Below are 23911 nucleotides of genomic sequence, written 5' to 3'. Positions count from 1 at the left end.
AATGGTCGCCTCATGTCATGCTCGACAGCGCCCCTTTGCTGTCTTCGTGGAATATCAGCAAAATAGTTCTCTCCTTCCGACTCCTCTTCGGTTTCCTCTCGATCAGGGTCAGAATTCGGATTAGGGTTTCTCCGATTCTGGTTCTCCATAAGTGCAGCCATCTGCTGTGTGAATTGCTTCATCATACGTTCCATCCTCTGATTCACGACTTGCTCCATCCGTTCCATCCTCTGTTCTAGTTGTCGCAGGTTGTCACGTTCAAGAACATCGTCCACACAATCCCTTCTCCTGGGCGGCATGGCTATTCCAGATCAAACCTTGCGATCTGTTGATTCGCGCACGAATACCAGACAACAACCTTCTATCGCCTGTTGATTCTACGAATACTAGGAATATGCATCAAACTCGAAAACAAATTTGAAATTTGAAGAAAGAGCACAGTAGCTCCACAACTATATTGATAAATTCGAAATTCGAAAACCCCTCAACCCTAGGGCTATACAAAGCTTAAATAGGTCTTAAAAATGCTTAAATTGCACAAAAAACATAAACATTTCTTAAAGTTGTAAAAACGTCCTAAATAACATAAATTGCCTGTTTGAGACCCTAAACGATGAAATTTGCCTTAAATATCGAAAAATCACGACAAAGCGTGAGTTTTGCTCCGAAGGCCATTTCCTTCGAAATAGGGTCATCAAAACCTATTTTTCTCTAGGTACTGACTTGCCGCATCTTCTACCGCATCAATAAAGTTATGGAGCTACCGTGCTCTTTCTTCCAATCTCGGATTTCTTTTCGAGTTTGATGCCTATTCCTGGTATTCGTAAAATCAACAGGTGATAGAAGGTTGTTGTCTGGTATTCATGCGCGAATAGATCGCAATTTAGGTTCCGCTGCGTCAGTTGGTACTTTTCCCCAAAAACTATTTCTAGTCCCTTAACTTTTTGATTTGTTTCATTTAAATCCATCTTGAATTAAGCTCCTCTATTTATTAGAATGAATGAATTAAATTTGGATGGACCGCTAATGCAATAAAATTTATTCGTTTTCTTACCCAAACGGAGAGAAGCTGTAGTGGAGGGGAGCTTCTCGAAGAAGCTTCAAGAGGCCGTTTACTAGGCCAACATCGGTGTTGTGGCAATGGTTTCGATAATAATGGGTCTCGGGGCCACAGTTACTAATGGGAAGGAGATGTCGACTGCCAGCTTCTCCGGGTTCATCGGAGGGTCTTTGGCCTCTGCCATAGGAGAGCTGCTAACGATGTGGTCTGACAAGCTCTACCAAAGCTTACTCGGGTAGGCCAAGAAGCTATGACGGAAATTAGAGATACAATAACTTATACATGGAATCTCATCAGGTAATTGGAGATACAATAAAATAACATGTACACCGTAACAATAACAAATAGGCAAATATGTGAGATACATATATGTATATACATATACATAAATATGTATCTTCATAAACAATTTTAGTTATACCCTGGAGCAACGCCCACTGCAATGCCGCACACACTTTAACCTCAAATTTCCCTTGTCCTTGGTTAGCCGAGGCTCGCAAGGGCTTTTGCTTTGTTGCCAGGTCGGTTCCCGCCGCTGTTGCTGGTGCTTCCTAGTGAGAACTACACTCGAAAGATGTGGATGGTGGTAGTATGTGGCCACAGCCACCTTTCTCCCGATCGGCATTATCGGCAAGGTCTTTGGAGAAGGCTCTAGTAGTCCAGTCTCTAGTTCGAGTCGTTGATGCTGAGTGGTTATCGACCGCCATTAGTTTCGCCTCTATCTGGATTTACGACCGTCGTGCAATCTACTGAGCTAAGTTGTTACGGATCAAACTATCTAGGGACCATATTATAATAAAGAAGGAATATTGGGGGAAAGTGTGAGAATTAGATAACTAGTTGGAGTACTTTTAATTGTTCTCACTTAGTTAGTTACACAAGTTGATGTGATTGTGCTATAGTATCATCAACCCACTCATAAAAGGGCTTCTGATGAAGAGGCAGATATCCATATATGAGAAAACTCTGAAAATTAACTGTTCTCCTTCGTCTCTCTCTCTATTTGAGATTTCTTCTCCTTCTTCCCTACCTCTTTACCCCCTTTTCAGTTCAGGTCATAACATGTTACGGCACAAAAGGTGGATCTAATGACCAGACAAGGTCGAGATGGATCCTGAGGGAGTAGTAGTAAGAATTACACTAAGAATTTCCAGTGGAATAGACTACCTGATCAATCATGCCTCCATTCTTCACCATTAGCCTCAACTCAGCCACGCAATATTGTTCACCATTAGCCTCAACTCAGCCATGCAGTATATTGATATTAGACAAGTGTCAGTCCAGTTTACCCATCCTATGCATTGCAGGGAGTTCATGCAACCGAGGGGACAAGTCTGGCTAAATCTAGATACAACACATAGCCAAAAGAAAAGAAAAAAATCGAAACATATTGAACCACACAAGATTGGCCTCATTAGGCTACATCAAGTCTCGCTGAGGCCTTATGTGGATGGCCCTTGGATTGCTTCTTTTCCAATGCCCAACATTATCATCGATAAAATGGTTGCTTGGTTATTGCCTGATCAATAATTAGATCATTCTAGCAATTTAGATGAACTCGAGACACATATTCTAAATTTAGGCGATGGATAGAATAGCCTAAGATTAATTCGAGTTGGAAAACATGATTAATTTGTAAGAGGATTAGGAATAAACAATTGTCCTAGGAAGCCAATTAGGGTTCAATCATAATGGGTCATCACTAGTCGAATGCTTAGGAATAGTATAGTCGATTTGATACATAGGGATACGTTCTCGTAGTTATCGGAAGACGTGCGAGATACATATATGTATATACAATAACAAATATGCAATAACATGTATGCTGTAACAATAACAAATATGCAAATATGTGTGTACATATATGTATATACATATACATAAATATGTATCTTCATGAACAATTTTGGTTACATACTAGCGCAACGTTCATTGCAAGGCCGCCCACACTTTAGGTCATTGTCATATTCAAATTTAGATGTATGTAATTGTATGCCTCAGTTAAGCTTGTTCTAAGTAGTCTTGTGAGAATTCATCATTATCTGATTCCATGAGAAGTAACTAGCTTGCATCAATTAATCGGTCATCACAGCTTTAGACCGGAATAGTCTTCTTTTCAAAATTAATTCCCACAATGGTTTTCTCCAAAAACTGTTTCTAGTCTCTTAACTTTTTGATTTGTTTCATTTAAATCCATCTTGAATTAAGCTCCTCTATTTATTAGAATGAATGAATTAAATTTGGATTGACCACTAATGCAATAAACTTTTTTCATTTTCTTATCCAAATAGAGAGAAGTTGTAGTGGAGGGGAGCTTCTAGAAGAAGCTTCAAGAGGCCGTTTACTGGTTCAATAGTGGCGTCATGGCAATGGTTTCAATAATGGGTCTCGGTGCCACAGTTACTGACTGGAAGGCGATGTCGATCGCTAACTTCTCCGAGTTCATCGGAGGGGCTTTGGCCTCTACCAAAGAAGAGCTGCTAACGAAGTGGTTTGACAGAAAGACCAAGGAGGCTCTACTAAAGCTCTTGTTGCTGCTTCCAATAGTAGGGCAACTTCAAGTGTAAGAACACCTTCTGCTGCACCAAAAATGCCATCTGAAATCACTGGGAAGACAATTGAGGAGATCATCAAGGAGTGGAACGCGGAACTACAAGAGCGAATAGGGAAATTTTGGAAGCAAGCCAGTGTAATAGCTAAATGGGATAAGAGGATTTTGCAAAATCGTGATTTTCTTCTTAGGCTTGAGATTGAAGTGGCAAAAGTGGTTGAGACGCAAGCTAGTTTGGAAAGACAGCTGGAGCTAATTGAAAGTCATCATCAAGAGGTTAACAAGGCTTTGTAGAGCATTGAAGAAAAAGCTATAAGGACGAACGTGTAATACTCCTTGATGACGAAGCTGCATCTACAAGAGACGGAATGTATGAGCAGGCTAAGTTTATAGAAAGGGAACTGGAGCAAATGACCGAATAGATCAAATCAATCATTCATAACCTAAACTCCAATCAGGGTAGAGAGCTTGCGGCGGTTGATGGGATGACACCAGTGGATGTTGTTGTCCAGATATTGAATAATCAGCTGAGCTCCTTAATGTGGATTGATGATAAGGTTGAGGAGTTCTCCTCCCGTATTCAGAAGCTCGTTGGGCAAGGCTCTGCTGTTGAACATGGTTGTCCTGAGTTAAGATACTCTGTCCCGTTCCTTGCATCATTTTACTCTTCAACACAGCTCGACAACTCCAGCTCCAGTTCAGCAGCAGTTTCGGCGTTTCGCAGTAGCTCTGATTCCACACTCCACAGTAGCTCCAGTGCTACAGAAGGAGGACGAGAAGACGGGACTCCACTCTCAAGGGAGGATTATAATCAGAGAAGCTTAATCCAAACTTCAACTAGCCCAACAGCCAAAGTAGAAAAATTACAAATGAGTAGAGAGCTCGAGCTCGAGACCAGTCTCATAGTAGCAGAGCAGAAGAATGTTGAGCTTGAAGAGCAAATTAGTTCCCTTGAAGGGTTAATGGAAGCGAACATGAAGCTTACTGAGGAACTAGCATCTTATGAGTCGAAGTTCAATGATTTACAAGCAAATATTTTTACTGCTAAGCAGGTGAGGCAAAGGCCCTTATTTTATTTAATATCCAATCATAGAATATTTTTTTCTCTTCGTCATGGATATATACTAAAGTTCTGATAATTTATATTGATTTGCGATAAAGTACGTGAAAATTGCATATTTCTTAAACTTGGATTGACCGCTAATGCATAAATTTTATTCGTTTTCTTACCAAATAGAGAGAAGCTGTGGTGGAGGGGAGCTTCTCAAAGAAGCTACGAGAGGCTAGTTACTGTGCCTTAAGCGGCGCCATGACAATGTCTTCGATCATAATTGGTCTCAAGGCCACAGTTGCTGAATGGAACGCGATGGCGGAAGCCAGCTTCTCCGAGTTCATCGGAGCGGTCTTGGCCTTTGCCATAGGAGAGCTGCTAATGGCATGGTCTGAAAAAAAGACCACGGAAGCTCTCTTAAAGCTTGCTAAGGCAAGCCGAGAAGCTACGGAGGAAATGGTGGAATCATGGTGAGTTCCTCTGATACCGGTAGCTGCATATATCCCTCGCCCTTGGTTGTTTGTGGCTCTCAAGGGCGTTTGCTTCGCTGCTGGGTCGGTTCCCCCGCTATTATCGATGGTTCCCAATGAGAACTATACCCTAAGGATGTGGATGGTGGTGGTTGTGGCCACCACCATCTTCCTCCTGATAGGCGTAGTTGGCAGGGTCTTAAAGAAGGCTTCAGTGGTTTAGTCTCCAGTTCGGGTCGTCGTTGCTAGGTGTTTGTCGATCGGCATCAGTTTTGCCTCCAGCTGGATTTACGATTGTATTGAAATGAAATAAGCTAAGCTGTTATGGATCAAACTATCTGGGGACCAGATTGTAATAAAGAAAGAATATTGAGGGGAAAGAGTGAGAAATAGATAACTAAATGGGAGTACTTTTAATTGTCCTGACTTAGTTAGTTGCAGGAATGGAGGTGATTGTGCGATGGTATCATCAGCCCATGCATAAAAGGGCTTTTGATGTAAGAGGCAGATATCCATATATGAGAAAACTCTAAAAATTAATTGTTCTACTTCATCTCTCTCTCTCTCTCTCTTTCTCTCTATTTGAGATTTCTTCTCCTTCTTTCCTACCTCTCTGGATCAATTTACCCGTTTCTCAGTTCAGTTCATAAGAAGTTGCGGCACAAAAGGTTGATCTAATGATTAGACGAGGTCGAGACGGATCCTGAGGGAGTAGTAGTAAGAATTACACTCCGAATTTTCATTGGAATAGACTACCTTATCAATCATGCCTTCATTCTTCACCATTAGCTTCAACTCAACCACACAGTATTGTTCAACATTAGCCTCAATTTAGCTATGCGGTATACTGATATTAGACAAGTGTCAGTCCAGTTTACCCATCTTGTGCGTTGCAGGGAGTTCATGGAACCGAGGTGACAAGTCAAGCTAAATCTGGATATAACTCGATAGCCAAAAGAAAAGAAAAAAAGCGACAACATGTCGAACCACACAAGATTGGCCTCATTAGGTTACATCAAGTCTCCTAAGGCCTTATGTGGATGGCCCTTGGATTGCTTCTTTTCCAATTCCCAACCTTATCACCGATAAAATAGTAGCTTGGTGATTGCCTGATCAACAATTAGATCATTCTGGCAATTTAGATGAACTCGGGAGACATATTCTAAATTTAGGCACGGGATAGAATAGCCTAAGTCTAATTCGAGTTGAAAAACGTGAATAATTTGTGAGAGGATTCGGTATAATCAATTGCCTTAGGTAGCCAATTAGGGTTCAATCATAATGGGTCCTCACTAGTCGGTTGCTTTGGAATAGGATAGTCGATTTGATACATGGGGATACATTCTTGTAGCTATCGGAAGATGTACAAGAAGATACAAAATTCTAGGTTAATAGTAGAATCAATCAGTTAATATATTAGCTGAGAAATTTGAAACTACAATTGTATAAGTAATTCTCGTAGGAGCTGCATGTAGTGATCATATCATGTTCAACCCTCCATTTTTCTAGCTTAATTGGAGATTAGCCCATTATATATTTATGCTCCTGCATTTTTAGGGATATAAACATTTTTTATTTTGAAATTGAATGAATGATTGGTGGAGGCTTGGAAAGAACGGGGCAATGAAATTCTATTCAGAACATGACTTGAAATTGCTAGGGGCAGGCGATGTTTAGCTCAGCACGGCATGGACAACCATTCACAACTGCATTTGCTAATCCTTTTGACATGATCTCTTTTACACTAAATTCTAAAACCATTATATGCCACACTACTTTTTAAGGACACATACAATCAACACTAGTAATAACAGAGATGTCAATATCAAACATGTAATTTCTAACATTTTTATCTCGTATTCATACTTCAAAATTTTCTTTCTTCAACTTGCCAATAACCACTTTATCTGCTGCATTTAGGGGCCCTCTTCATTAGCATCCATCACAGGAGTAGGCACATCACCCAGCTCATCCAACCATTGAAAGTATCCATAAGATATGCGTTTATTCTAACAAAAGAAAAAAAACACAATGAAAGCAATTATTAGCAAACCCATTCAAACCAAAAAAAATTCTACCCAAAAAGCGAGAAAATCCCCCTCTCTTTCCTCAAATTCTTAAAATTTCAGAATCACATCGAAGAAATTTTCTGCCATAGTTTGTTGCAGGCCTCGAAGTGAAAATTGCAGCGTTCCTCCCGCAACTGCAATGAATCATGAACTATCTCTCTCTATCCGTTCATGCTAGTTCCTTGCCTCTGATGTCCGTATGTCCTTGAATCAGCCTTCATTGGTCTCGACTAGGTTTAGATGAAAGGAGTAGAGGTGTAGAAAGGAGGAGTGTAGTAGAGAATGGGGGTAGCAGAGAATGAGATAATGAGGGAACGAGAGGTTGAAGGATAGTAAGACAAAGGGATGGATCTGGGGTTGGGGATGATTTAACCATTTAACGTCGTCAACCTCTCATTTAATGTAAGGACCTACTTAATGTAACAAATAGACTTAACTGATGTAGCAAAAAAGGATCGAACAGATTTGTCATAAACTTTAGAGATTTCACTGATGTAGCAAATGACTTAACTGATGCAACAAAGGACCAATATGATGTAACAAAGGATAAACTTGATGTAGCAAAAGGACCTACGTAATGTAAAAAGGACCTAACTAATGCGAATTTCATAATTAAACAATCCAAGTAATGAAAAAATAACTCAGGAACCCAAGTAATATGAACAAATAACTAAGGGATCGAATTGTTAGTTTACTCAACAAATATATTGTTAGTTGACAAGTTCCAAAGTCCAGTCCATAGTCATACGTGACTATATATATGTATATTATATATATATGGTTCCATCATCATCATTGTTATTGTTGTTGTTATTATTATTATTACAGGGTGAAAGAGGAGCAAGGTCATTATAATAATGAGAGGGAGATGAAGAGGCAGGCCAGCTATGCTTCTTTTTTTCCCCTCGAAAATCAATGAATGTCCATCGATTATAAAAACGGGTACAAGGGAAAAATCTTCAAGAGAGCAAATTACAGAGATAGAAATATGGCAAATCCACCTAGACCACTACGAAGGGAATAACATGTGACAAGAGCACATCGAATAAGTCTAGGCACAATTACAAATTTGCAAAGATCCTTCTTGTTACTGTATTTCATTCTCAACCTCTTGAGATTAAACTCTATAAGGATCCTAGTAAAAATTGAAAAGCAGAGTATAGCACAATCCCTGTAAAGACTATTTTTACTGTAGAAACAAAGAAGCAGAGTCAAAAAGAGTATTGAACTAGTACCCGGCATAGAAATCCTTCACAGATCTTACCTCTAGACTAATACAATCAACCAATTCCTAAACGGCCTAATCCCTAAATATTCAAATCAAATCTACTAGATTTTTATGATCGGTTCAAACCAGTAATAGCCTAACTAACTAGTGGCTGGCCATGCAATAAGGAAAATGGCAAATCCAACAGCTTTTTAGGTTCAATGAAAAATCAAGCTGCTGAACTGAAATTGAAAACAACTCGACCTGATATGTTGTCGGAACTCGCATACCCAAAAACTTCTCCCCCTCCCTTCCCCTAGGGCCCTCCTATCCGACCCTGCATATATTCATCTCCTATCTCTCTTTTAAATACAAAATATCAATCCAAATTTTTTTTTCCATTTACGAAAGAGTCTCAAAAATCTAGTATAAAAAAAGGCCAAGAAATAAAAAAAAAATGTACATATTATTCATAAAATTTGAAGTCGAAGTGGGAATCTATTTATTCTGGACAAGAGTTTGTGACCCTCCAATTCTATTTCTCTTAATTGTTCAATATATTTGATTTGTTTTTGGCAGCGGGGTAGATCTCTCTCGTCCTCTTCTTCTCTGTTTGTCTATGTCTGCTTTTTTTTTTCCCTTTCTTTTTTTCTTGTTCTTGGCTGAAAAGTGATATTAATGAAACAGAAATCAAGTCGCGGGCGATACCTTTTTTTTTCAGCATTCATCTCTGTTTGTTTCAATTTCAGAGTGGCGTGCAGGGGAGCAACGTGAGGACAACGAAGGAGAAGAGAGAGTAACTGTACTAATCGCGGATGCCTCAGCTAAACTTACTCTAAATATCCGATTCCATGACCGAGCGAGCTCGCATCAATCGTCTAGTGACTATGCTTTCGGCTAAACATATGTACTATCATTCACGAGTTAGGTTCTGACCAATCACGGCATGAAAGTCATCCTCATTATATTCTTCGATAATAACTATGCAACGGCATTCTTGGTGCAAGAATTACTATATATATATATATATATATATTTTTTTTTTGTATATATTTGGCTGACTGCAAAATAGCTATGGGTATATTTAGTCCAGTACGAGCACGTAGTCAACTTCGAACAATAGTGGGTCGATTAATTAATCTGTTTATAAATGAAACATCGATCATTGAATTCTTAATTTGATGTGCATTATTTTCCATGGATGCAAGTACCAGTGCTAACATAGCTCGTTCCTGTTTGTAAACATGGCGATCCTAGTAATTCTTTAGATTCTGGAGATTTATGTACGTACGCTTGCTTTCCTAATTTTTTTGGCTATTTTGTAAAGTCACTATTCATAAAAAAATAGTGAAGTCACAATTCCATACATATATATATATATATGTGTTGAAAATTAAAATTCTTTGACGTTCATTAATAAAAATATAAATGAATTGTTTGAATTAAAAGTGAGCGTGTCATAATTTATGTACTCTTTTTTTTTCTTTTTTCTTTTTGTCCATGCTATATATGCACAGGTTCACATTCGTATGCTAAGCACGATCGGATGTAAAGTACTAATGATAAATGGACACATGCTTATAATAAAATAATGAAAGAAAAAGTCAAATGTACATGATACATAGCTATAGGCTATATATAGGTATATGTAATATAAGAATGAATTGTGCGTTGCACTTGGTAAACTGTCCTCCGTGTAAGCAGAGTTTTCCCGCAAATCAAGGATACTAAAATCCACTTTTTCCCATTGTGGCAATGGTAAGTTGAAACCCAGAACAAGAATTATTCTCATGCTATGACTGAAAACATCTTAAGTTTCTCACCTATATGTAATCCCATACTTTATTAGGTCCTTGAGAAGGACCAAAACAAAGAGAATGATTGGAAATGGATTAATCACGTAAAAAGACACGATCTTTGTACTTTTTTTTCAATATAGCACGATATTTAAAAAATAGTACGGAATGATACGATCTTTTACACTTTTTTTCTAAATATAGTACGACCTTTGAAGAATAGGAAAGAAATGCACGACATTTGTAATTTTCTTACCACTATGTTTGGATAAGTTTAAGTAAGGGGTTAGGAGGGTTTCGGAGCGGGAGGGATTTAGAAGGTTACGGAGATTTAGGAGGGGAAGGATTTGGAGGTTTTTTAAAAGGGTTTAAAAAATCTTGTTTGGTTAAAGGGTTTGGAGGGTTTTGGAGTTTTTCTATAATTTTATATGTAGACTATTGTGCCCTCATGATCAATCAAAGACAAAAGAAAGAAAAACTACTGTTATATGCAACCAAGCTACGTGCCGCATTTTTTTTTTTTGCTGAATAAGCTACGTACCAGACAAATGTTATAATGAGATCATTGTATAATTGGACCCTTCTAATTAATAACTAAATTTTATAGGCATATACTTATGAAGAAAATGAACTTTTTCACCAGTAAAAAATTAAAATAAAACAAAACGATTGGAAATAAAAATACTCCTAATAATAATGATAATAATAATAATAATAATAATAATAATAACCAATTAATAATGTATGCGCACACAATTTAAAATAAAGAATTGAATCATGAAAGCAAATACACAGGTCAGAGTAGCCCGTACATATGCGAATACTTATTAAAAATAGAAGTTTTTAATCCTTCAATATGAATAGAAAGAAGGAGATCAAGCATATTTAGTGACCGGAAGGCCAAGGACCGAACACCATTTCCATGACCACTTTCTTTTGCTTCTCCAATGGACAACCAAGTACTGCCCAACATCTCAGGATGCTTGAGAAGGTAAATATAAGCTTCAGTAATACATTCAGCTCCAATTCCTATCTTCTCCAAAAGAGAGTAAACTTCATCCTCCTTAACAAGCAGCTCCAATTTCTATCTTCTCCAAAAGAGAGTAAACTTCATCCTCCTTGACAGGCAGACGTTTGTAAGCATCCTTTAGAACCTCATTCCCCTCTCGTATAGCCACATTCCCATCTCTTATTGCCTGAATAACACTATCTATTGCTTCTCCAATGACTATGTACTACAAGAAGTTTTGCATGTTGTGACAAGTTCTCTTATTACAAAAGAAATTTTGTCATAAGAGAAGTATACTCTGATAAAAAGGTAATGAAGTCTCATAATGCATATACTTTATATGTATGTAGATATATATATATATATATATATATCTATATGTATATACATATCTTTGATATTGCGTAAGTGCCACAAACCAAGTATTCATGCAATAACTAACATTATGTATAAGTATATTTTCATATATTGTGACACAAAGACTGTTACAATTAACTTTATATAATGTGACAATTATATTTTATCATGAAAATATGTTTGTCACCATAAGTTATAAGATATCGTGACCAAACGCTATTTTGTCACAATATACTTATTAGGACGAGTTTATTTTGACAAAACTCGTAAGATGTTATTCGATATTTTCGTGTTATGAAATCTTATTTGTCATTGTGATGATTTCCTTATCCTCTTTGGTTTTCTTAGCTTTCTTTGTCTTTGAACTATTTTCACCTTGTGGAGTACAAGAGTGCATCTCTTATTCTGAAAAATCTACATTCGCATCCACCATATTCTCAAGGGGGTCAATTGTCACTTCCGTTTCAGCAACCAAGCGATCAATTCCCTCAATAGTATCCTCGAACACTTCTTCAGTCATGGAGGATTGGCACTTTTTCATCTCTTTTGTTGTTTCGGCATCCTCTTCAGTTTCACCATCTTATTATAGTTTGGGATAGGCTTGGTCATCCATTCTTTAGCGTGAGGGCGTGCCTACCACAATAAGAAGAAAAAGATTAAGAACAACAGATTATATATGCATTTTTTTATTTTATTGATAAAATAGAAACAATCTACCTCTATTAATTTCTCCCAAACTTCAGGCTTTGCAGTCCACATATTGGTGTTGGGATCCCAAGCAAATCCACTTAATCCATTCTTAAAAAAAGTCATAGCACTTGGCAAAAATTGCTTTTAGGATCTCCCAACGATTTTTTATATTTTCTTTTGCTAAATTCTTGTTAACCTTAGAATTTACTTCATTCATTATATTATCATATGCGAATGTCGTGAAAGTTCCATTCACTCTGTTTCCTATATAATGTTGATGCAAAAATGCATCAATCAACATGTCATCCATTACAGGAGTCCAAGACTCTCGACCTTCTTTCTTAGGATTGCCCCCGGCGTTCTTCCATTTTGACATGGTTGACCTAAACACATTCACAAGGTAACAAATTAAATGCACTTTCTCTATCATACTGAAAACATGCAACTGCAACAACATTTTTAATATCATAAAGATTATAAGCTGCACAAGGTCACACAGATCACAATAATAAATGAAATCATAAAAGCAAGTGAACCCATTCTTACAAAATCATATGCTAAAGAGTTTCGTGCCTAAATATATGAAATAACATGTCAGTAATATTTCTTCATATTCAATCACAACACATAATCATTCCACATGTTGGCAGCTATGGCATCACTTATAAGCTCTCCTTCAATTTCATCTTCACGATCATTCCTTGTACCACGACACTCATTTTGATGCTGACTTTGATTTTCAAGTTCCGCGTCCAACTCGTGAATAAGTTCATCTGGATCCACGCCCATTAGATAGTTATGCAAAATACAAAAAGCTAACACTATGATTTTTTGTGCCTGAACTCTATAAGTTGGTTCCGTTGTACTTGCAATGATCGCAAACCTTTTCTTTGAAACTCTAAATGCCCGTTCAACTGCATTGCGCAAAGATGCATGTCGTAGATTGAACAACTCTCTAGCTGTCTGTGTTGGACCTCTTGAATATTCTTTCAAGTGAAAACGCACCCCTCTATAAGGTGCGATTAACCCAGAAGATAGTTGGAATCCAGCATCGACAAGATAAAATTTACCTACCCAAAAATATCATCACACGTTACTATTAATTATTTAATGAGATTTAAGATTAATGATGGTCAATATTATTTTATTACCTTCAGGAATATTAAGGCTATCTTCCCTAGTTAATGCATCTTTCAGCATCCTCAAGTCTGATGCAATTCCTTCCCAACCTGGAAGGACATAAGGAAACGTCAAGTCGAAAACGCATCTTCCATGATATTTAGGTGCATCTTCAATAGATAATTTTACACGTACATGTGTTCCATCAATAGCTCCTACACAATCCTAATATAAGAGTTATATGTTAATATTTATATAGTTCAGTTTTAATTATGTAATTAATAATATGGTGTATAGCTAGGTTTACCTTAAAATATGGGTAGAATCAATTATTGTTGAGAATTTGTGGTGATACTTGGGGACCATCCGGTTGTTTGAGAAGCTTTTCTTCTAGTTCAATTATTGATTTCAATACCCTGTGAAAATGGCGACTTGCAGGTTCACTGGACCTCCGAAACCAAAATTAGAGCTCGCGGTACCAAACATTGTGCGTTAATATATGAAGTGTTTTCAGAACTTGTTCTTCTACCGTTGCTCTTCGTGTTGGTTTTAAGCCACCATCCCTTTCCAACATGTAGCATAAGTCTAGAAATGTTTTAGACCGAATTCGTATTATTTTGCAGCCTTCATTACTTTCAATAACTTTAGCGATGATCTCCTCGCGTATCGTTTCCCTTTCGAAACTCATATTACTATCAATCAGTCGCCTCCTTGAGCGCATTCTGATAAAAAACCACTTCGTAACTAAACATATAATTTGCACCACCGCTCTTATACACGATTCTCTCCATGCCATTACTCTTCTTTTAAATGCAATGACCTCGATTTCTAGTTTTTGAGCATCCATCCATCATTGAATACAAGCAAGCAATTCAAGAGGCAATCAAACAAGAATGAAGTATGACTAAACAAGAAGTACGAAAATCAAGCACGCAATTGAACTCAATGACGATCAATCCACCACTACGAAAATTACATGAACAAACGAGAGAAAATCAGCCACAGATGATCAAACCTTACGACAGACTGAGGTTTTGAATAAGATAAAATCCAATCGAGACAATTCTCAACCAGACAATTATCTTATACAGTAATTTCTAGCATTGTCATCGCAAAACAATCGAAAAGGTTGGATTGCTATCAAAAGGGATGCATACCTCTTCAATTTGAGTGTACTGCAATCAATTTGAGAGAGAAGAAGACAAAGTGTTGCGTGGAGGAGAATATGTAGGTGACGGTGCTTAATCTTTAATTTATTTTTCAATTTCATCCTAATTCATAATCTTTTTAATATTGTTTCAAGGTGACATAGTTAGTCCACGTTTGGTCATATTATTTAAATCATCATTGAATTTGTTGACATGAAATTTTTTTGTTGATGAAAAAAGTTTGGAACTAAGAAAATACATAATAAAAAAAAGAAAAATAATGCTTGTAACTGCTCTGTTCGAGATCATCCGTGATCATTAAGGTTTTCGGTTACCTATGTTGGAGTACTTGCCGTAGTTTGTCGTGGCATCAACATCCATCGAGCTTCACGGTGGGCAACAAAGAAGGAAGAGAGCTTGATGGGAGCCTTCACTGGTAGCATCTAATGAAAATCCGGTCATTGTTCTCTTTCTTCTTAGTGTGGGATGTCACTGCGTCCAATGGGTTGTGCATGATCTGGCTTGAAGCGTTCGCTCAAGCAAACTACTATGGTTAGTGTTTGAGGTGGCCTGAAGGATTTCTTTCGAGATTTAGTGATCTAGGGGTTCCGTTGCGATTACTCTCTAGCATATGTTTCCCTGGTATCGAGATTCCAGGAGCTTCAAAGCTGCCGGCTTTTTTGCACATAATATTTTGCGCAGCTCAAAAAGGGATTTCTGTGTTTTTTTTTTCTCGGATTCTAGTATCTATTTTCTTCCTTCAACTATTATTGTAGCCAATATTCTTCATTGCCTTTGCTCATCAAGTATTTTACTAAGTTGCTATTTAGAGATTGAAAATTCTGCCAATCTATTTTATTGTATGTGCTTCAACAAAGGGTGGAGGAGACCTTAGAAAGAGAGCTTGATGCTGCTTGCCAATCTGTTCTATAAAGGGTGCCTCAACAAAGGGTGGAGACATTACAAAGGGTGGAGAAATGGTCGCGGTGCTCGTGCGAGGAGGTTCAAGAAAGATTTGCCGTTGAGGGAGAAAGCGGATGCATATTGAACAACTGTTGCTTTTTCATTCTTAGTTTCGGTGTTTCATTTTGGAGTTAAAAGGACGAGGATATGATGGATTCTAGATATGATATTACCAAATTACAAATGGTAAAATAGGAAAAACTCGAAACTGAAGGGGACTAACTCGAAGGAGGGAAAAACTACAGGGGCAGATTGACAAACAGTTAACCCTTTAGTCCCTCCTCTCTTCAAATTCTGTTCCGTCTTGTAGAACTGAATTAACACCAATCAAATTCCCACCGCTTTCTCAGGCTAAACTTGAGGCCATTCTACGGCTCGCTCGAAATCAGGACCCTGACTGACACCCTGTCCGGTCGAGAACTAAGGAAGGATGCCCCAAAAAAAATCTAGAACGAAAGAAAAAATAATAATAATACGAAAACGATCGATTTTAGACAAGATAGAAGAAACAGAGGAGAAACTAAATTTCATTGACCGTTAATGGCCGGTTCTTTTCCCTTTCCCCTAAATCACGTCAACGCCACCTTCTTAGTCTGACCAGCTCTCCTTATTACGTTTTAATTTCTTCTCCTTCCTCCTCTTCTGCTAAACATCGTCACGTTCGGTAAGAAAAGCTAAAACAAAACGAAAGAAATGGCTCCGAGCAAATTGCGAAAAGCCATCGGGGCTGTCAAGGACCAGACCAGCATCAGCCTTGCAAAAGTCGGGAACAGCAGTTCCCTCTCGGACCTTGACGTGGCCATCGTCAAGGCGACTCGTCACGAGGAGTTCCCAGCGGACGAGAGGCACATCCGTGAGATCCTGAGCTTGACGTGCTACTCCCGTGCCCACATAAGCGCCTGCGTCAACACTCTCTCTAGGCGCCTCAGTAAGACCAAGAATTGGGTGGTGGCGCTCAAGTCCCTCGTGTTGATCCATCGGTTGCTGGCCGATGGCGACCCTGCGTATGAGGAGGAAATCTTTTTCTCGACGAGGCGAGGGACCCGCCTCCTCAACATGTCTGATTTCCGAGACACTTCGAGGTCCGACGCCTGGGACTACTCAGCATTCGTCCGCACATTCGCCCTGTATCTCGATGAGAGGCTGGACTACAGGATGCAGGGAAGGAGAGGGAAGAGGAGTACGTTCGGACTCGATGACGAAGAAGAAGAGGCTCACCAACCCTCCCACAAGGCCACGCCAGTCCGTGAAATGAAAGTCGAGCAAATGTTCTCCAAGATGCATCATCTGCAACAGATCCTAGACCGTTTCCTCGCATGCAAGCCAACAGGTTGGTGTAGCATCTTACACCCATTATCATCAATAGGAAGCTAGAGACTCACCGGAAGAACGCTCTTCGAGTACCATTATCATCGCTCCTTAATTTGAATAACGTCATGATGACAAGAACATGCAAAACAAAAGAATGCAGCACGTCAGCTACATTAAAAAAATGTCAAATTTTGGCAATCCTCTTTCGGGTTTAGCATTACAGCATCCTCAGCACCTGCGACAGCTGCCTCCAGAGCCCCAGCCACAAAATCCACATCTTTCTCATTCGCTTCTTCCCCTGCCTCTAGCTTCTCAACGGTTACCACCACCACGAGTGCATCAACACCAGCAGCTGGTACCTCTGCTTTAGTCGCGTCTTTTGCATCATTGGTAGCGAGTTCATCATCAGAAGCTTTGGCTGCTACTACTGGCTCATTTACCGCTTTTGGTGTGGTTTCCTCTACTGCTTCTTCAGGGACCACCAGCTCTGTTCCAAGCTTCTCTTTGTCAACTGAGGTTACAACTCCGGCTTCGTCACATACCCCCTCGACCACTCCTGCCCCTGCATTTGGTATTACCTCTACTACTGCTGAAACAACCACCGTTACCTCTACCAGTACAGCTGCTAGAGTGCTCGAGCTCAAGACCGTTCTCGTAGCAGCAGAGCACAAGAATGCTGAGCTTGAAGAGCGGATCAGTTCCCTTGAGAGGCAATTGCAGAACAGAGTGAGGCATAGGCCCTTATTTTCCGTAAAAATAGATCTCTCTCAATCTTCCTGAAAACCCTTTTTACTGAATCTCATATCGAGGTTGCTCCGATTAGACAAGAGAGACTAGGTCTCGTTATAATCCCCATTGGCTCTTCTTCGAGATTCCAAGTCTAGAACATTACCCAGAGCCAAAGAATCCGCCACAGGGTAGTACACGAGCATGCATATGTACACAGCCACACAACTCTTAAAAGAATATGCTCTGGCTTGGACAGCACAGACACACTGAGCAAGAGAACCCTTAAGGGTAGGAAACTCAACGCTGAGACTATCAGTGTCTTTACCCTTTTCCACAAACCCTTATTAAGAACCAATTTCAGAGTCTGCCTCCCCAACCAAAACAAATAAGCGGTGAGGACAACAGCAAAAAGACCAAGGAAGATGGTACTCAGCAAAGGACAGGTGCAGAGACTGATATGGTCAGACCTATTCATAGCACTGGTGAAATAGTGCGGCAAGTCTTGCCCAGAACTCTTTACTTAGCTCAGCTGTGGTCCAACTAGAATAATAAAGAGCTGAAGAGCAAACACTGGGAAGCAGAATCGTATTATATAACATGCTGTTCTGGCATTCCACTTTCGGCTCAAAATTCCCAAGTCCAACTTCTCTAAAAGTGCCCGAAGGAGGAAGACCAGAGTAAGGATAAGCATGGTTCCGTAAACCCCAGATATGAGACAATGTAGCCCTTGCAGACGGCCTCCTGCCATTTGAAATTGAGAGCATCCAAAACTTTCCCCTCACGTCTTGACAAGCTTAACCTAATAATCTCACCCCAACCCCACCAGATGGCAAACAAGATAAATGTGATCCGTATGATCCAAGTACCACTAAAATAGTTAAGCTGGATGTACCCCCGACTATGAATACGGAGCGCGGAAGTAAAATGAGTAAAGAATGCAGAGTAGCCGACCGGTATCAATAGAGCAACCAGGCAGCTGGTGACCACACCACTGAAAACGTTAGTAGCAACTCTTGTCAGGGGAATTACCCGAATCACAGATTCCACACATGCTCTCTGCCAGCATCGATACAGAAAAATCTTCAGGCAGCAACTATTCTTCCCTATCCTATGGAAGAATTACTAGAGCAGTATCCAAGTAATCATAATCCAAGTCACATCTAATATGTCAGAACATGAACTCTTTCAGGGCCCACCAAAATCTAAGTCACAATCCTGTGGATATCATCTTATAATCTGTTCCAGCTCTGAACCCGATGGTTGCACAGCTGCAAGCAATGTTAAAAGCTGCGTCTTCTTTAGCACAAATACCAATATTTACAGCAGAGACACCACCAATGCATCACAAAACTTCTTCTGATACTTCTGGAACTGAAAGTTTTGAGGGCGGTAAGCATCATGATCAGTGCTCGGCTCGGCTAAATGCTCATTTGAATACATAAATATGCAAAAACTCTGATGGCAACTATTCTTCCCTATCCTATGGAAGAATTACTAGAGCAGTCTCCAAGTAATCATAATCCAAGTCACATCTAATATGTCAGAACATGAACTCTTTCAGGGCCCACCAAAATCTAAGTCACAATCCTGTGGATATCATCTTATAATCTGTTCCAGCTCTGAACCCGATGGTTGCACAGCTGCAAGCAATGTTAAAAGCTGCGTCTTCTTTAGCACAAATACCAATATTTACAGCAGAGACACCACCAATGCATCACCAAAACTTTTTCTGATACTTCTGGAACTGAAAGTTTTGAAGGCGGTAAGCATCATGATCAGTGCTCGGCTCGGCTAAATGCTCTTTGAATACATAAATATGCAAAAACTCTGATGGCAGAAAATATCCAACAGGTGGAATTGCTATAAGATAGAACTTAAATTCTCGTTTCATCCAAATAACTGAATGCTTAAGATTATCTTCATATTTCATACAATTTGCTCCCCTATTTGTAAAGGTACAAGACATGACATGAGTTGTTTTAGCCTAGAGCACCTCAATTCATGTGTTACTATAATTCATATATAGTTATGTCTAGCCGTCTTGATTCTCCATATTGCAATAGGTTTTGTGCTTAGTTATGTGTGCTCTACATAATATACTGGTGAAAGGAAAAGAATTAACCCACCCAATCCAACCAAGAGGAACAGCATGAGAGGAAGCCAGGGTTGATGAAAACCCCCTGCATATCGAAAATGTAAAATGCAAGAAAATGTCAAGTAAAATTGTAGAAACTGGGATTTTTCTCTATTTCCTATTCCTATTTCCTTTTCCAGTATTCAACCCTTTTCCATGATAATAGTTGAAACGATTGAAAATATTACCTTCCCCTTGGCAGCTTCCGCTCGGACATAATGCCATAGCCGGAAACCAATTGGAGCCTACCAAAGACAAGTAATATATGGTTAACCACTATTACAGAGTAATGTAGCTTCAGAAGAAAAGTTGAAAAAAAAAATGTGAAGGCACTGATATCGAAGTGCTTTCTAATATCAATTACCATAAAAATAGAGGGCACTCAGCATTCTAGATCATCCCTTGATAGACGAAATTATTATAAGGAGTCCTTCATGAACTCATTTATCAATACCAAATACACCTGCACTAAAATCTTCCCAAGGCAGTTTTTCTACTCCAAGAAATTCATCCGGCTCTCAGCACTTACCAAATGCATTTTTTCTTGAAACGTCAGATTGAACTCCAAGGAGGGACTGCATTCGCTGTTTATCTTTCTTTGCCGAGTTAGTGTAGCTGGCTTCCTGGAGTCAACCTTAATCTAGAGATGAAAATACAAATTTTTATAAGAGGGTCATCCTATCTTATATATTATCATGCCAACATATTCAAAACACAGAAGAGGCATAACTTTAGTCAAGTGCACAGTTAACAACCGATCAGTCAAAGCTATGATGAAGATACAACACAAAGCTAGACGAAAAGCACATAGGCACTGCATAAATGTACAAAACAAACAGAAAGAGGATACACATCCTAAAATCAAAAAAGAAATCAAGGTTAGCAACGCCTACCTCGTCATCGTGGGTATTATCAAGTTTTCTTTCCCCATGATTGGCACCGTTCCCAAATATCTTCTCCTCAAACATCTTCCTGAAATTAAAAAGTTGAAAGGCACATAAAAAAAATATATCCATTTGAAAATTAAGCGCTTTAACTTTTTTCAGATGTCAATCTTCGCCTATTTCTCATAACGACTAGATGTTAAATTTAAACTTTAGACGACCACTTCAATCCTAAATGCAATTACACAAAGCTCGAAACTTTCTTTTCAAGATTAGAAATTAAAGGTCGTCAAAGGCTAGCAGTATTCGACTTGGAAAAATTACATCTAAACTTGGGAAAACTTCACTTTTAAGTCACCACACGAGCTCTGTCCGAGCCAGTTGCAAGTCGCTTGACGATAATAATTAGACAATAAGTGTGAACTCAAAATATCCCCGCAACCACCCAGCAGCCGCTGATAAAGACAACCTTAAATAAGTTGCAGAACACCGGGGAATCAATATCAAACATTTAAGAAAAACCAAAGCAAACCGCGAAATGGATCGATTTCCAGCAGGTGCTGCATGGGAGAGAGATTTCCACAGTAACCGACAGTAGGAAGCATGGCGAACTTACGTAGACGTGAACCGACGCAGGGAATCTACGGTCGGACCAGCCGGATTGAACAGAAACAGGGAAGCAGCGAAAATGCGAAGCGGCTCAGCTGACGGAATCTCTCCCGCCAGAAGCAGCGGACACCGGAGGACTGGATTCCGCGGAGAGGGGGATGAGGGAATGGAGAAGCCGACGAGCTGAGACTGGAAAGAGAGCGATGTCGTCTTCTCTTCTCTGCTCTTCTCCTCTTCTCCGGTCGATTGAGGTATTTGGGTGGTTTGATAATTGGGTGATTTAAGATGGAATGTTAAATTGGGTTTGACAAATATTAATTCCGGCCGTTAAATCACACTAACTTTTAATTCTAGCCTTTATTATTTACATATTTTATCCCTATTATTTTAGCTCTTTTATAATTTTTACATAAAATATTATTCCACTGGTAATTTGATGAACATGAATTCTTTTCTTTAAGTACCAAGTTGCTTTGAAATTTTTTTAACTCCACTTCACTCAACTCAACTCCACTTATATTCAATTCAACAATACAATTATTACTTAATCAATACAATTCATTATTTTTTACACTTTTTCTCATAATTTAACAGTACAATCATTACTTAATTATTAGTTTATCTCAACTATTTATTATATTTTCATATTTTTTTATAATTCAACAATACAATCATTACAAACTAATTAAGTCAAAACTCAACTCAATTCAACTTTAAATCCAAACACATTCCTAATGATGCGTCCTTCCAGAACCACTGCAAATCGAGGGATTATGACCTCGGGTTGAATCTCATCGAGCCAGGCCGAAGGTATCCGCTCTCAATCGCCCCTTACTTCTTTGACACGACGTTATTCTTTTGCAAGGTGTCATGGGTTGGCGGGCATGTCATGTTTGACTTCTACGAGGCCATGGGAGATGATGGCTATAGATGCACGGACGACTGCATGGGAGTGGGGAGAAAGGATGCTAATCGTGGGATTCAGGGAAGATAGTCCAGACCCTGATATTGTTTCTCCTTGGAAGAACGAAGTAATGTCGACGAGCGGGAATATTATAATAAAGTTGTGGTTTGTTTGGATTTAATGTTTTTAGGTGTTGAAATTTTGTTATATTTATTCTTTATTTTAACTGGAACATTTACGGTACGCTCACATTCTTTATATTAAATAACTCAAAATGAATCGGTCATTAAAATTTTCATGGATATATGAGAATGTTACCCTAAGCACGTCTCTATTCCTTTTTATAGTATTACCAGGTAAGACAGACACATGCGTTTCACGTGAGAATATTCTCAAAAGGTTTTAGATCTAACCTCCATCAACTTCACGAATCTCTAAGTGCATTAGTGTATGTGCTGATTGTAAACCTTTTGTCTTCTTTTTAATTAGTTAAATTTGCCGTTACAAGAGGTCGGAGAAGTACAAATTGTTCTTTGAATCCGCGTCTTTCTAGGAAAGATTCTTTTTCGACTTTTAGACTTGATTCTTGTTTTCTTCATGAACTGATGGAGATAAAAAAAAATTTCTGGCCTTCTTGGAAAGATTTTGGCATTCAAATCTCAAGGATTTAATAGAGAGACATAGTGGAGAGTTTTTGTGGTGGTTGATTTCAGTAGGTGGTGCTTTGTCGGTGACCACCACCCCCTCATGTGGGCGTCGTTGACCCCATATGAGGGTGTGGTGACTACCAACAAGAACCAACCACTCTATCTTCACCTTTGATTTTCTTTAAAAAAAAAAAGAAAAGAAAAACCTAGCCCTTTCTCCAACCGGGTGGTTGTCGAGGATAGGGGCTTGGTCAGTGAGCCCTATCCCCAGGATGGGGTTGCCGACAGCTAGAAACCTCATCCCAGGGGTAGGCAAGGTCTCAGCCAAAAACCACCTAGCTCGAGAGGGGGGTTAGTTTTTTTTTTTCCCTTTTTTCCTTTTTTTTCTTTTTTTTCCTATAATTTTTAAATTTCTCAAATAAGAAATCACCACATGGACAATTTGCTGCCAACTAGGATGGATTTAATGGTGCTAAGTTCATATCATGGCTGGTTATGGAATGGACTAAAACTGTCACATTTTTAAATGATTTAGGACTGATTTTTGCAAGTAAAACTTATGAGACTCAAGTTCAAAAATAACAAACTTTTAAAATGGTACGTTGAATTTAAATAAAATTAAAATTTTGTATATCCCATTTGTGATATTTCGTACTATGCTCTTTTACAAAGTTTCGTGTAATTTATAAAAATATTTTGAAAGATTTTTGAATAGTTTTTAAATCACCACCACAAATGATATTATTTAATATTATATATTTGCAATTTAATAATATTTCTTAAAATTTCTAGATATAATATTGTAGTGAGGCGTAAAATTTATTATTATTTTTTTCCATATATTCGAATCAATTTATATCATCTTCCATTATTATGTCTCGTGAAATGAGCAAATTCTCCTTTACTTATGTATTAATTAGCTAGACATTATGCCCGCGAGTTGCACGAAAATATTATTAGTAAAAGAAAATAATAGAATATATGGTTTAACAAAAAAGTAATAATCTATAAGTTATTTCTGTTTTAAAAATTTTTGAATCTCTTATTCAATTTCTATGCTCAAGTTATTTATTAGAGATACGTTTTTCTTTAGTTTCTTTCAGTATATGAATATCACTAGTTCCTTTAAGATTGTAAAATCTAACCCTTAATTATATTTTGTGAGTGAAGCAAAGTAAAGTGGAAGACATATATTTGAATCAA

The 23911-nt window shown here is 38.5% G+C and overlaps 2 protein-coding genes and 1 pseudogene across 2 annotated transcripts; 1 reads left to right on the top strand and 2 right to left on the bottom strand.

The window, feature by feature from the left end:
* Positions 1 to 15937: 15937 nt before the first annotated feature.
* On the bottom strand, positions 15938 to 18649 carry LOC116196353 (annotated as a pseudogene).
* On the bottom strand, positions 15993 to 21460 carry LOC116196354. The gene is made up of 6 exons (XM_031526028.1): positions 21165 to 21460; positions 20558 to 20636; positions 20194 to 20304; positions 19853 to 19909; positions 19657 to 19710; positions 15993 to 19274 (listed from the first exon to the last, which is right to left on the bottom strand). Exons 2-6 carry the CDS (start codon positions 20630 to 20632, stop codon positions 19245 to 19247), a joined length of 327 nt encoding a protein of 108 aa, XP_031381888.1. The 5' UTR covers positions 20633 to 20636; positions 21165 to 21460; the 3' UTR covers positions 15993 to 19244.
* Positions 16184 to 16864, top strand: LOC116193937 (putative clathrin assembly protein At1g03050). The gene has a single exon (XM_031522677.1). The coding sequence runs from the start codon at positions 16184 to 16186 to the stop codon at positions 16862 to 16864; it is 681 nt and encodes a 226-aa protein (XP_031378537.1).
* Positions 21461 to 23911: the final 2451 nt, after the last annotated feature.

The sequence above is a fragment of the Punica granatum genome, chromosome 2 (assembly GCF_007655135.1).
Source record: "Punica granatum isolate Tunisia-2019 chromosome 2, ASM765513v2, whole genome shotgun sequence".
NCBI classification, from domain to species: domain Eukaryota; kingdom Viridiplantae; phylum Streptophyta; class Magnoliopsida; order Myrtales; family Lythraceae; genus Punica; species Punica granatum.
This window is presented reverse-complemented; position numbering and strand designations above follow the sequence as displayed.